Below are 14,995 nucleotides of genomic sequence, written 5' to 3'. Positions count from 1 at the left end.
AGTCTGAAGAAGGGTGCCAACGTGAAATGTCACCTGTCCATGTTCTCCAGAGATGCTGGGTTACTCCAGCACTTTGTTATTTTTTTTTATAAACCAGCATTTGCAGTTCTTTGTTTCTATACTGTTTATTGTGCTTGCATTGAGCTTCATTGGAGTAGTGTAAGAGAACAAAACAGAGCCCAGTGCTCATGGCAGACAGTTATTGTATTTGGGCATTCTCAATGGTTTATGACCAATTTTAAAGCTCTTGTGGTTTTGAACTCCTGTTGACGAGTCCTCGGTATGATTAACTTTTAAAATTGCACGCTGTCATCAACTATAAGCAAATAAATGTGGTACTTAAAGACTAACTGAGGTGTCTGTTGTATTTCTTTTGCAGAAATGTAGTGTTTGCGACAGAATAAAATCACAGTATTGTAGGGGACTTTCCTTGAAGATTAAAAATAAAACTGGCAGAAGTAATTAGGTAATTTTCATGTAAATGAAACACAAACATTCTGTAGGAGGAGGCAAAACTGGAAACTAGCAATTATCATGTCCATTTTACGTGGGTTGGAAATAAGTGATCACAATTGATTACCCACTAAAGCAATAAAAGGCCTTATTGACAGACTTTATATCCTTTTAAAATATGATTTGCATAAACTATTTAGTAGAGAAATTCAAAAAGTAAGCCGATTAACAAAAGGCAACACTTGAATAACTAATTTAGCAGCTGTGGAAAACTGAATGGAAAATTAAACAAGAAATAACATAATGCTGCTATCAAGTGAAAAATGATTTCTAGTTCAGGAAGTCTTCCTTATCTCAGGGACATTATTACATATGTGTGGCTTTCATGTAGTGTTTTGGGAATTATTTGGATTCAGAGAGAAGAAATAATGTGGAAATACTGTTTTGTTTTCTCCACCGCCAAAGCCACTGAACAGAGCATTTCTCTTTGCAGAGTAAGCTGACATAGTTTGTAATTCATAAGATTTATTTATTTTGTAAAATGATACTAAATTGTACAAAAATGTGGAGTTTATATACTTTAGTTGAAAATCTGTCACCATAATTATATACAGGAATTTTGAAATTTCAATTCTGCATGATTTATGTTAAACGGATGAAGACCCTTCTTTTGGCAGAAATGTCATCGCGCATTTCTTCATCTGTTATAGAGTCAGAGAGTGATACAGTGTGGAAACAGGCCCCTCAGCCCAACAATGTCCCAGCTACACTAGTCCTACTTGCCTGCGCTTGGTCCATATCCCTCCAAACCTATCTTATCCATGTACCTGTCTAACTGTTTCTTAAACGATGGGATAGTCCCAGCGCTAACTACCTCTTCTGGTAGCTTGTTCCATACACCCACCACCCTTTGTGAAAAAAAATTACCCCTCGGATTCCTATTAAATCTTTTCCCCTTCACCTTGAACCTATGTCCGTTAGTCCTCAATTTCCCTGCTCTGGGGAAGAGACTCTGTGCATCTACCTGATCTATTCCTCTTATGATTTTGTACACCTCTATAAGAAGACCCCTCATCCTCCTGCGCTCCATGGAATAGAGACCCAGCCTATTCAACTTCTCCCTATAGCTCACACCCTCTAGTCCTGACACCATCCTCGTGAATCTTTTCTGAACCCTTTCAAGCTCCTAACATTATTATATATAGGTTTTGAACTGAAAGGCTAACAGGTCAAAGTATAGTTTCAACTATATGCATGTTGCTGTAACTGTATTTAATTTTATAATCTAGTATTCAATGCACTTTCCTTTCTGTTTTTGTGCTACCTGTTGAACAATGGTTTGCTTGTATTCATTTATTCTAGATAGCATGCAATAATATACTGAAAGCAAGTTGAGTGTACTGCACAGATTTCCTCATTTTGCAGATGTGCTTTATTCCCTCTACCCAGCCAACAGTGAGAAGGTTCAGCTGCCATGTTTGCTGACATGCATTTTCAACTAATAACAAATGCAATATATTAAATATTTGATCACATAATGTGTAAATTATTCTTGTTAATCCTATTCTTGAAATAGTTGCCTAATTATTCATCTCATTTATATCACTTCTGTTTGCCTGTAGTTTATAAATTATTCTGTGGTTATTTTAAAACACTTGAGCCAGTAACTTTTCTGTAGAACTTGCTTTAAATGCAAAATTCATGTAGTGTATTAATATTATTGAGACGCATGCCTATAGTTTCAGTCATGGGAAAAAGATGCATGTTTACATACTATAAAGGGTAAGAAGCAAAATTGGACAGAATCGTTGACAACGACACATCCCTCCCTGACTAGGTCGCTGTATTCAATGCACATTTTGAAGATAAGGTCAGTGTAAACGTGTCGCCCATCCTGACAGCCTTGGATGCATCTGTACCCATGGTCATTGTTGCTAGACATCACAATGACCTTCCTGAGATTGAAGCCACAAAAGTGACTGGCCTGGAGGAACTGTGCAGACCAGCTGGCAAGGTGGTTTAACCACTCCCTACTGCTAATCTTAGATTCACACCCGTTTCAAGAAGATCAGTATCATTCCGGTGCCAAAGAAAAATAATGACGACTACCATGAAGTGCTTCAAGAGGCTGCTCATGCCGCATAGCAACTCCAGCCTCACGGCAGCCTTGCTCCACTGCGATTTGCCTACTGGCACAACAGACCGATATGAAGTGCATTACCCCGGTCCTACATTCATCCCTGGAACATTGGGATAACAAGGACACCTATGTCAGACTCCTGTTCATTGACTACAGCTCTGCCTTCAACACCATAATTCCATTCCCACTTGCCTCCAAACATCTGGACCTAGGACTTAGCATTCTTGTCTGCAACTGGATCCTCAGAGTCAAGAATGTTTAATCATCTTTTGTACTGACAATGGAATAATTAAATTCTTACATGCAGCAGCAAAACAGTCCTGTTGTATAACAATATGTAATAAACAAAAATTCAATAAATTAATAACCACAATACCCTGTACTAGTGCAAAAAAAAACAAAGTCCTTAGCGCAACCAAAGATAGTACATAGGAGTTCATAGTTGAGGTTAGTGTTGTGTAGTGTTCAAGAATGATGGTTATTCGAAATAAGCTATTCTTGAACCTGGTGGTCATGGTTTTCAGGCTTCTCTACATTCTACATTCTTCTCAATGGTAGAAATGAAATTAGAGCATGGCCAGGGTGATACAGGTCTCTGATGATAGTGGCTTTTTGAGGCAGTACCTCCTTCAATGCAGGTGTCATGGACTTCCTGACCCACAAACTGCAGTCAGTAGGAAAACATGATAACATCACCTCCACGGTAATTCTCAACATGGTGGCGCAGCGGTAGAGTTGATGCCTTACAGCGAAAGCCGTGCCGGAGACCCGGGTTCGATCCTGATACGGGTGCTGTCTGTACGGAGTTTGTACGTTCTCCCCGTGACCTGTGTGGGTTTTCTCCGAGATCTTTGGTTTCCTCCCACACTCCAGACGTACAGGTTTGTAGGTTAATTAGCTTGGTAAATGTAAATATTCTCCCTAGTGGGTGTAGGATAGTGTTAATTTGCGGGGCTAGATGGTCGACGGGGATGCGTGGGGTCAAAGGGCCTTCCACGCTGTATCTCTAAACTAAAGTAAACTAAACGTGTGCCCAGAGTATTCAGCAACTTACTACACTTCCCAGTACACTCACGAGTATGTGGTAAAATTTTGCTCAAACTTAATTTACAAGTTTGCAGTTGACACCACCAAAGCGGACGACATCTCAAACAATGATGAGTACAGGAAGAAAAGTGAGAGCTCAGCAGCATGTTGTCATGACAACACCTCTTCCATTACTTCAGGATTATTGAAGAGGACTGTTGAAGTAGCCGTTGATGTATATGCCAACTGCTTTCTGACATGGAGTGAGTCATTGTTGTCTTGCAACCATGCTGCTATGCTCTCTACAGTATCTTCTTTATGTACTCCATTTTGTCATTATTTGAGATCCAGCCCACTGCAATGGTCGGATGCAGGAAGACAAGGCTCCAATTGCAATAGGAAGCGCTGAATCCTAGGTCCAAAAGTTTGGAGATTTTTATTTTGAATGATGATGTTGAAATCAGAACTGTGGGCAACGATTAGGAAGTTGACGTAGGTATCCTTGTTATCCAGATGTTTCAACGATGGGTGTAGGACCAGGGAGACTGCATCTGCTCGTTGCGGCATCAGAAAATTGTAATGGACTAAAACTGTTTGGAAAAGTTGAGTTGATGTGTACCGTGACCTGTCTCTCTTTATGATTGTGCCACTGGAAAGTACGCATCAATGCATATTACTTTGCTTTACAAAATCTTCATAGGAGACTTTAATCCCACAGTAATCGATGGGGCTTTCAAGATACAGACGAGAATGGAGAGCTGTTGGAAAACTGGATGGACTCACACAACCTCTATCTCATCCATGACCCTAAGCTTCCATGGTCATTGAACAGTGGACGATGGGGAAGGGGATATAACCCAGACCTCATTTTCGTCAGTTCCAATCTAGCACCCATGAGCTCCAAACTTGTCCTAGATCCCATTCCCAAATCCCAACATTGCCCAATAGGGATCCAACTTCAAGCTGTTGTCCAACCTGAGATAACAAACCTACGAAGGCGTTTCAACCTCAAAAAGGCTGACTGGCAGGGCTTTGCTACGGACCTTGACCAGTCGATTGGGGATTTGGAGCCTATACCTGAAGAATATGATCAATTCGTGCTAAGAGTATGGAAGTCGTCGAGAAGACGTATCCCTCGAGGATGCCGAACGGAATATGTATCTTTCCTTTCCCCAGATTCTGCTGCCATATATGCCTTTTCCAAGGGGAAGTATGGCCGACCTCTTTTCTGCCAATTCTATAGCCACCGAGGAAGCTCTCACTGTAGCTATCGCATCTGATCGGCCAAGTCATGGCAGGATCTGGATCTGACACACAGCAGCAAGAAGGCTTGGGACACTCTCAATCGGATTAACAAGGACCCAAAGAAGGCCAAGTCAATCCATACTGACCGGCCTACTGCTAATCAACCAACTCCTACTCAATGACAAAACCGACTCACCAGTGATAAAGCAGAAACCCCAGCAGTGCTATGAAATTAACTCTGATAACCCACAACTATGTCAGCCTTTCACAATGAAAGAACTAGATGCTGCTATATGCACAACCAAAATAGGTAAAGCCGCAAGTCTGGATAACATCATAGCTGAACAGATTAAGAATCTTGGATCAACTGCAAAATGGTGGTTGTTGGCCATGTTTAACACCTACATGGAGAGATGTCACATCCCAAAGATCTGGCGTCGTGCACGTGAAATAGCATTGCTGAAGCCCAGCAAAGATCCTTCAGCAACAAAGAGCTCCAGGCCAATATCACTTCTTTGCCACACCTACAAGCTGTTTGAGCGACTCATCTTGACATGCCCCAGCCCAGTGATAGAGCCATCCCTAATAAAGGAGCAGTCAGGGTTTTGGCCTGGGAAGTCCTGCACAAGTCAGCTTCGCAATCTCACCCAGCACGTACAGGATGGCTGTCAGGAAGGTGTAATCACAGGCGCTGTTTTGGTAGACCTCTTAGACACTTATAATACAGTAAACCATTGCCGACTGTTACACAAAGTACTTGATCTAACACACAACTTGCATCTAACCAATCTGGTGAAGACTCTGGTCGAAAACAGACGCTTCTTTGTCGAACTGTCACTAAAGAAAGGTCCCTGGCGCAGGCAGAAAAACGGCCTCCCTCAAGGAACTGTACTGGCACCCACCTTGCTCAATATCTATGTTAACGCCCAGCCTATCCATCCCAACACCCGGAGCTTTGTTTATGCAGATGACCTATGTATTACAACCCAAAGTGCTGACTTCCTCGAGGCAGAAGCTACTCTATGTGAGGCTTTAGTCAACCTGTCCTCATACTACAAAAAGAATCACCTGAGCCAATCCATCTAAAACCCAAGTCTGCGCCTTCCACTTGAAGAACAAGTGTGCAAATCGAAGGTTGAAGATCACATGGAATGGAGTCAGATTGGAGCACTCTGACGGACTGGAGCACTGTGACATTGTGACAGGTTCCAGACTATGGACCATCTCCTGAGCTGTGACATACTGCATGACACATGCACTGTAAAGGACCTTGCAGAGGCCAACGACTTGGCACTAACATTTGTTCGCTATTGGCAAACAGTTGTGTGATGACACAAAATAATAAACTTTGCTTTTCTTTGACTGTGCAAATAGTGGTCTTCTTCAGGTGGGAACCTCTGGATAGAATAGGGATAGGCTAAAGATGTCCAGGCATTCTCCTGAGGACACAACTGAGGACTGCATCCGGACCAGTTGCTTTATGCAGGTTTACTCTGGGGAAGGCCAATTTGCAAAGGTGACCATGAGTACAGGTGCAGCCAAGACTGTCAGAGGGGTGACATCATTCTATTGTTTTCTGAGGGAAATGATCATAAAATGCATTGAGGATGTCTTGGAGGGATGCGCTGTTACTAGCAACTCTGTCTGGCTTCACTTAGCAGTCCATTATAAGAAGTAAGCCTTGCCACAATCAGTGGGTGTATGTGTGTTTTTTCTTGTACTCTCACTTGGTCAGAATTTTCTTTTGGCATCCTGAAGGGTTTGAGAAAGTCGTATATGTATTTCTTGTACAATTCGGTGTCACCTGACTCGAATGGCACAGACGTCAGCTTTACCAGGGGAGTGGATCTCGCGGTTCATCCATGGTTTCCAGTTGGAGAATACTTAGATTGTCATCTTTAGGCACGCTGTGCTTTACACATTTACTGATTAAGTCTGTGACAGCATCGTCGTATAGGCTGGACACAAAGTCCTTTAAATATGGACCTTGTAGGATCTCATATTTCTGGGCGGTGCAGTGGTAGAGTTGCTGCCAAATAGCACCAGAAACGCGGGATCAATTCTGATTACGGATGCCTTCTGTACAGAGGATGTACATTTTCCTCTGTGACCACATCTATTTTCTCCAGGTGCTCTGGTTTCCTCCCACACTCCAAAAGGCGTTCAGGTTTGTAGGTTAATTGTCTTCTATAAATTGTAAACTGTTCCTAGTATGTAGGATAGTGATACTGTATGAGGTGATCACTGGTCGGTCTGAACGTGATGTATATATGAAGTCTAAAGTTCTCAGACCAGCATTGTACTACTTTTGGTAGTGGATCCTCAGACTTCAGTTTCTGCTTGTGAGCAAGGAGTAGAAGCACAGCAAGGTAGTGAGTTTCCCAAAATGTGTGCAGGGGGTGTAGCATTAGGCATCTTTAGTTGTGTAACAGTGGTCGAGGGTGTTTGGGCCTCTGGTGGAACTTTCCAAACTGTATATCTAAACCACCCTAACAACACTACTAGTAAGTTTCTACATCTCAATCATGTTCCCTTTTAACCTCCTCCTACAGGGAAGGAGATTGGCCATGATTTCCAGTCCTGATCTATATGAGACCCCGGGCACACAGATGCGTTTTTCCTTGATTGTCGTTTGAAACCGCTTGGAAAGCCAATTAATTCAGAGAAAATTAGAGATGGCTAACAAATGTCGACCATATTAATTTGTTTTAAAAAAAAAAATAAAAACACATTGCAACCTCTTTTAATTTTAAAAGTTTCATTTTAAATAGTAATTGGATGTAAAATGGAGCAATGTTACCTCCATCTTGATGAAGCTCATTCAAGACTCCTGTGTCCGGCTTTATTAGAATAATATTGGTGAACCACCTATGCTGAATGTCTGCCAATTGATGACTTTAGGACATTGGCACCATATGGCTGAACAGAATTGTTACGTTAAGGGCAAGGATGAGGCCATCCTGAATGGAAAGAAGTGCCAAAAGCCAACAGAAATTTTGAAGCTAAATTTTTTTTTTTTAAATTCCAAAAATAATAGGTATGTTACAAAACTTACCTTCAGCGGCGCTGCAGTTCTGCCACTGCCCGTGTGCGCGACTTTGGCGCCTTTGAGAGGGGGTCGAGTTTAAAATGCGATTTTTCTGCAGCCTATTCAAATCGATCTCTGTCAGGCTGTTTAGTTGCTAAAGAAAAAATTGCTTCGACTGCCATTTTATTATGTTTATTAAAATTAGCGCTGGATAATTTAATTGTTGGAGTAAATTTAAAATCATCTTCAAATGCCGTCATGGCCGACAATGGGACGGATCTCGTGTAGGGGACAAGGGACGTATGCCGTTTATTTTTTCATATAAACTTGCTTCTTAGGATGCCTTTAATCAAAATTTCACGTTGCGAAAATGTCATTATGTAAATATACGAACCGGCAGTATTTTTCCTGCCGATATGGGGTTTAAATTCACTGCAACCGCAACGTTCCAAACAAGCGCGTTACACAAAATCCAACTCGCAAGATGATTTAAATGCCCATTAATTTACAGGAATTAAACATTAAATTCCTTACATTTGGCCTATAAATTCATGACAATGAGATTTAAAAATCATGTTATATTGTGAATTCTTGTGTGAATGTTATTTGGACACTTAGGCTTTTTAAAAATGTTAACCTTTTCTTCAGAAATGGATAGATGTTTCGATCTAGTAATTGAATTTTGTAATTAGCAACAATTGGGTAACTAACTAATTATATGCTTTAATTTCAGGTCATCCAAGTAAGATTGTTTCATATTTGTTTCAGAATGCTTCAATCTATAATAACTGAAAATGTAATTCGGTTCTCTTAATTTTTAAGAAAGTTATGGGCTTTTGACTGTCCTCGATCACAGCTTTTGTGTTAAGTCAAAGGAAAAGCAATTGGGAACAAGATGCTAATTTCCGAGTATGAAAATGGCCATAACTTGTTTAAAACTGAAGATATGAAAGTGAATTAGGTGTCAAATTAAACTTTTTATGCTTTATCTGATGGGATAATTTGCAGACTTGATTTTTAAAATCTCAAAATTTTGTAACATTGCTAAAAATAAACTTTATTCAAAATTTAAAAAATATATATACAAATCAAGAAAAGTGCAAAATCTCTTCTGACATTTTCAGTGTCTATACATTCATGGCCATCATACCTTTCCTGACCACATTAAAATCATTTGTAAAGTGAGTTGATGTTATCTGGTTGAGTTGCTCAGTACTCACTTTGATCAGGCACATGGTGCTCTTCATCCGATTGAAGAGCAGGGGAGCATCCCTGTCCTAATTATGATAAAGGACTGTGATTGGGGTATTTTAATGAGGCCGCTACCTACCTCACTGTGAATAACAGATGGTTATTTTAAGGTATGCTTAAAAAAGTATATTTGTGGAACTCAGTTGGGAAAAGTGTATTTTGTGTATTTTTGCTCCACTTTCTCCATTTATGCTTTAAACCTGGGTGTGATGATGTAAATCTCTAGTCACCTGCACTGTGTGAACGCATGTGAGAAAATTGAAGTCTTGTATCTCAATTCAAATCAATTATTTGTTAGCTGATTTTAAAATTATACAATTGGAAGATGCTTGTTAATAACTATTCTTAATGTGTTCTTTTAACAGAAAACGATCCCAAGGTTTTGGAAAGACAGGAACAACAGCAGCCATCTTATATCGCACTAAGTTATATCAACAGGTATAAATTTGGGATTTTACCTTTTAAAGTTAATTTTGAATTTGTATTTAGCAGCACCCACTTGGAAGGTACATTGAAACTCTGATTATTCCCCGACCATTTAAAATCCTGATGGTTTGGCAGCTGGTTTATCAAGTAATGTATGCCGTATTCCCCATCAACTCACTGGTGGCCTGGTTCCCCCACCCCTTTTCTACTCTCTACTACCCCAGTTCCTACGCTCCCTTTTCCACTCACTAATGCCCCATTTCCTACACTCCCTTTTCAATCACTGGCACCTTGGTTCCTGCACTCCCTTATCCACTCTCCGGGGTTCCAGACTTTCTTTAAAATCCTGATGGTTTGGCAGCTGCTGGTTTACCACTCTCCCCGAGGCCCCTGTCCCAGTGCTTCCATTAAACACCCTATTTTCAACGGGTAAAATTTATTATAGTACTGTCCAATAGCTTTAAAAAAGTAATTTAAAAGCATTTTGGTGTATTAATAGTTTAGAGAGATACAGCATGAAAACAGGCCCTTCGGCCCACTGAGTCCACACCGACCACTAATCACCCCTACATTAATTCTATGTTATTCCACTTTCTCATGCACACCATACGCAGCCAAACACACCCCCCCCACACACCACACACCACACCCCCCCCCCCCCCCCCCCCCCACCCCCACCTTTGGATGCTTCAGCAGCAAGTCCTGTGGACGGTAACATTGAGAGATGACCTAGCTGGTGACCGACTCCGAACTCCAGCAACAGCAGCTTCGTCCGTACCGAATTGTGGGGCTTCAATCGGACCGTTCGCGGGGCCTTTCATCACAAGGCGGGAGCTTCACCATCGGGAGCCTCGATCGCCTTGATGCAGCAATTAGATCAAGAGGAGGTGGAAGATCCCGTGGACGATTTTAAACCGTGCCGGGCTGGGCGATGAAAAGCCCCGCGATCGGGCCGGTTTAAGCTCTCTCTATGATCTTTGCACCACCAGGACGTCTCCCTCCTCCAATCACCACGCTCTATCCTCAGTCCCACCACCCCTACTTCCGCCTCTGACCGACAACTCCCTCCTCCAATCATCGCGCTGAATCATCTTGGTCCCTCCACCCCCCAACTGTCTACTGACCGACGTCTCTTTCGTCCAATCGGCGCCCTCATCTTGGTCCCCCCCCCCCCCGGGATTTCCGCCCACGATGGGAGGAAAAGCATGCGGTTACAGAGACCATGCAAACTCTACACAGACAGCACACAAGGTCAGGATCGAAACTGAGTCTTTGGTGCTGTGGGGCTGCAGTTAGAAATACCATTCAATAACTAGGAAAATGAGCTAGCCTGATTCCACTAAATTGTTAAATGAGTGCAATACCTCTGCAGTGCTGGTGTTATTTCATTTATGTATTATTTTCAAAGGATCAAACTGAATTTTTTTTAAATAGAGCAGGTGGTGTTGAGACCTAGGGTGGTCTTTATATCAATTGCAATGCAGAAGAAAAACGTAAAGTATATCTCAGTTACTTAGATGAAACAACAGCAGCCATTTACATTTTGGTACTGCCATTAACACAGCAAAAATGACCCTAACATGAGTATTATCAAAAATGAAATGATCAGTCACAGTGCGACCTTTTAGGACAGATAACCAAAAAGCTCCACAATGAGCCGGCTTTTTAGGTGTATGTTAAAGGTGGAAAAAGAGGTGGAAATATATAGAGGCTTAGAGTTTTGTCAATTAAAAGTAGGGCTGACAATCTTGGAGTAGAAAAATTGGAAATTAACAAAATTAGTATTGGTTTATTATTCAGTATACTGAGATACAGTGAAAAACTTGCTTTGCATGCTACCCAGATAAATCATCCTGTACACGAGTACAATCAAGCTGTACATCAAGTAGTGCAGAGAGAAAAATACCATTAGTGCAGAATAGACTACAATAACTGAATGGTGTTACAGTTATGGAGAAAGTGTAGATTAAAAAATGTGCAAGGGCTGCAAGTCAGTAGGTGGGGAAATGGATTTTTTATCCTTAGTTTATGAGAGGAACATTCGGTAGTGAGGAAGAATCTGGTGGTAAGTTCTTTTAAGGTTTTTGTATCTTCTGCCCACTGTAGAAGGTAGGAGTCGTAACTGGGGTGCAAATGGTCCTTGATTATGTTGGTTGCTTTTCCTAGGCAGCATGAAGTGTAGATAGAGTTGAGTGGTGGGGTGGGTTGGGGGGCTTCTTTGTGTAATGGACTAGGCTCATCCATGACTCTCTGCAATTCCTTGCAGTCTTGAGCAAAGCTAATGCTAACCAAGCTGTGATGTGACCCGAGAGGATGCTTTCAACTTTACATCCGTATAAGTTAGTAGAGTTGTTGGAGACATACCAAACTTCCTTAGTCTTCTAAAGATGTAGGGCCATTGGTGTGCTTTCATGGCTATGACGTCAATGTGGTTGGTCCAGGCAGGATTGTTTGTGAAATTTACACCTGGAAACATGAAGCTCCCATCCATCTCCACTTATGCACCATTGATACTGACTGGGGCATGTATACCACCTTATTTCCTGAAGTCAATAATTAGCACCTTCGACTTGCTGACATTGAGGGAGAGGTTGTCTTGACCGTGTTATTAGGCTATCTAGCTCCTTCCGACACTCCATTTCATCTTTGTGCGAGATCTGGCCCGCTACGGTGGTATCCATCTGGTGGATTTAGAAGAATCACTTGGGATACAGAATTACTTGGAGTTTTATGTCCCTGTCCCACTTAGGAAACCTGAACGGAAACCTCTGGTGACCTTGCGCCCCACCCAAGGTTTCCATGAGTCGCCAGAGGTTTTGGTCACTCACCTGGAAAGCCTCGACCGAAGCGTGGTTGCATCTACCGACCAAATATCCTACACACCCACACACACACCACACACCACACACACACACACACACACACCCACACACCACACACCACACACCACACACCACACACCACACACCACACACACACACACTCTCCGAAGGTGGGGGCCAGGGACAGTGGAGGAGCGCTGTCTGCGTAATGAAGAGGAAGGTAAATAGCTTCCACAGAGTACGATAAGTCCTTTAGAGAGCGCGGGAGGGGGGGGGGGGGGGAGAAGGAGTGGAGACAGTTTTAAGAAGTTTAATAAAGTTAGCGAGCTTTTACCTTCCGGCGGATTTTCTAGGTCCTGAAAACTCCAATGAGTCAATAAAAAAGGCCAGTCAGCGAAGGAGATAGCCTTCGACTGCCTGTAAGTAAATAGCGACCCCACTCCACTGGCTTCGACCAAACGGCACCCTATTTTTAGTCGAGGCCAGTTTTGATTTTGTTGAAATAATCGAAGGAACATAGAAGAAGCCTCGACCACGCGGAAACCACTTTCGACCATTAGGTAGATTGACCAAAACCTCCAGGAACCTCATGAAAACCTTGGGTGGGGCGCAAGGTCACCAGAGGTTTCCGTTCAGCTTTCCAAAGTGGGATAGGGGTATTACAAAACTGGAGAGGATTGCAGTAACATGGAATGTGATACCAGAAAGAGTTTTGAAAACCAAGATGAGAATTTTTCAAGCAGATGTGCTGTTAAACCAGAAGATCCCCTCAGTAATTAAGTGACAGATAAATGTAATTTAAATCCTAGTTTTCCACAAGCCGAAAAACTTTGGAATATTTCATGGTTAGCGCATGTGGCAAAAGGGAGATTGGCAAGTAGAGCACTGGAAAAATCAAGTTGAGAACCAACTGAGCAATGGATGAGGGTTTTAGCTTGACAATATGAAAAGGGTATGTTTTCTGATCAATTTATTCTTTGTAAACTAGTTGGCATAACATGGCCTTTTCATTTTCAGTTTTAGTGGGTTAATGAGGTACTTTGGATTGAAAGGAAAGCAGTTATGATGTTTCATGCATGCAATACAAAGATGTAACTTGATGTATCTATTTTATAATTCCAATTGTCTCTGGTATTTGAGTTCGGACTATTTTGGGTGTACACGCTTCTTGAGATATCGTACCATTAATGATTGAGAATTAAAATCTGTGCAAGATTAATCGGCTATGATGTCTAATTTCCTTGTCATGACATTAATCTCAGCAAGCCATGCCACTTGGGTTACTAGCTCATTACCCTCTTATTTGTGTTAAACATTTTAGCAATGATAATTTTGTGGGGAAAGCATATATGCTGTTTCAAAAGTAAGGAATTGTTACACAAAAAGTGTGTGAAACTGACAATTATGTAGTGGCTATTCCTTGTTTGTGCAGCAATCACGCAGCAATCTTCACTCATTGTTGGCAATAGATTGAGCCTAAATATTGTTCCTCTGCCAGTGGTGATATGTGGGTGTGTCGCAGGTAGGGGTTGGTTGAAATGGGCTAGGGATTCAAATTCAGTGAACATCAATATCCTGATCCCAAAATTCCATTTAAATTTCTTGAAGTAAGTATTATACATTGAAATATTATCCATTGAAATATACAAAAAAAAAATTCTAGGCCGTGTTGTCTGCGGCAAATAGCTCTGTGAGAGTAATTAATAGTGCTGATGTAGGGTCTTGACCTGGAACGTCGAACGCATACCTTTTTGTCTCAACATATGCTATTAGACCAGCGTTCTGTTTTTTTGTAATTAATAGTTCATACTGAATGGCCTTGACAGATTTTCAGCAAGTAATATGAATTAAAATATTTAATAAATGAGTGGCACAATGGCGCAGCAGTGAAATGGTCTTGATGAAAAGTAGATAGTGGGCATATGTTCCTGTTGGAAAAAGGTTTAATTTTTGGAAGTCACAGAGACAAAATAAAGTGGAACAAAATTAAGAATAATCAAGGAGAAGATTTTTTTTTAATAGCATGTGATTAGAATTTGAATAAAAAAATGTTTTCCCTCATGTCACTTATTTCTTTCCTTTTAATTTATTTCTGTGAACACTAATCCTTGACGGCTTCCACAATGGAAACATTTGTCCACTCTATTTTTCATCAATATCATGGCTGATCATTTACTTCAATGCCATTTTTTCTTCTATCACAGTAATATTCAGAAATGTATCATTCTCTGTTTTGAATGAGTTAATTGACTGAGCATCTCGGGCTAGAGAATACCAAAGATTTATTATTACTTGCGTGAAGAATTTTCTCCTCGTGCCGAACCTTTATTCTGAGACATCAAGTACTAGACCCTGATGGGGGAAGCATACTCCCTACACCCAGCCTGCTGAACCCAGTGAGAATGAAGAAGGGTCCCGATCCGAAACGTCAGCTATCCCATTCCCTCCATAGATTTTTTTCCAACCTGCTGAGTTCTCCTTGAACTCTGGTCTTTAGTGCGATGAGGCAACAGCTCCACCTGCTGTGCCACTGTACCACCCAAAGATTATCAATTAATCCTTTCTCATTGCATAAAATGAGATCTAATATAGCCTTTTACTTAA

General features: G+C 41.4%; 1 protein-coding gene across 5 annotated transcripts in view; it reads left to right on the top strand.

Annotated features, from left to right (window-relative positions):
- The window catches only part of LOC129698727 (juxtaposed with another zinc finger protein 1-like), a 137,672-nt gene that overhangs the window by 59,020 nt on the left and 63,657 nt on the right, over window positions 1–14,995 (top strand). For all 5 annotated transcript variants that reach the window (XR_008723712.1, XR_008723713.1, XR_008723715.1 and 2 more), the window contains one exon: window positions 9,509–9,581. Coding sequence is in view for 1 of the 5 variants with exons in the window: in XM_055637928.1 (XP_055493903.1) it covers window positions 9,509–9,581 (73 nt within the window). In the remaining 4 variants the exon portion in view is untranslated. The remainder of the gene's footprint in view (window positions 1–9,508; window positions 9,582–14,995) is intronic.

Source organism: Leucoraja erinacea, chromosome 7 (genome assembly GCF_028641065.1).
Source record: "Leucoraja erinacea ecotype New England chromosome 7, Leri_hhj_1, whole genome shotgun sequence".
Taxonomy (NCBI): domain Eukaryota; kingdom Metazoa; phylum Chordata; class Chondrichthyes; order Rajiformes; family Rajidae; genus Leucoraja; species Leucoraja erinaceus.
This window is presented reverse-complemented; position numbering and strand designations above follow the sequence as displayed.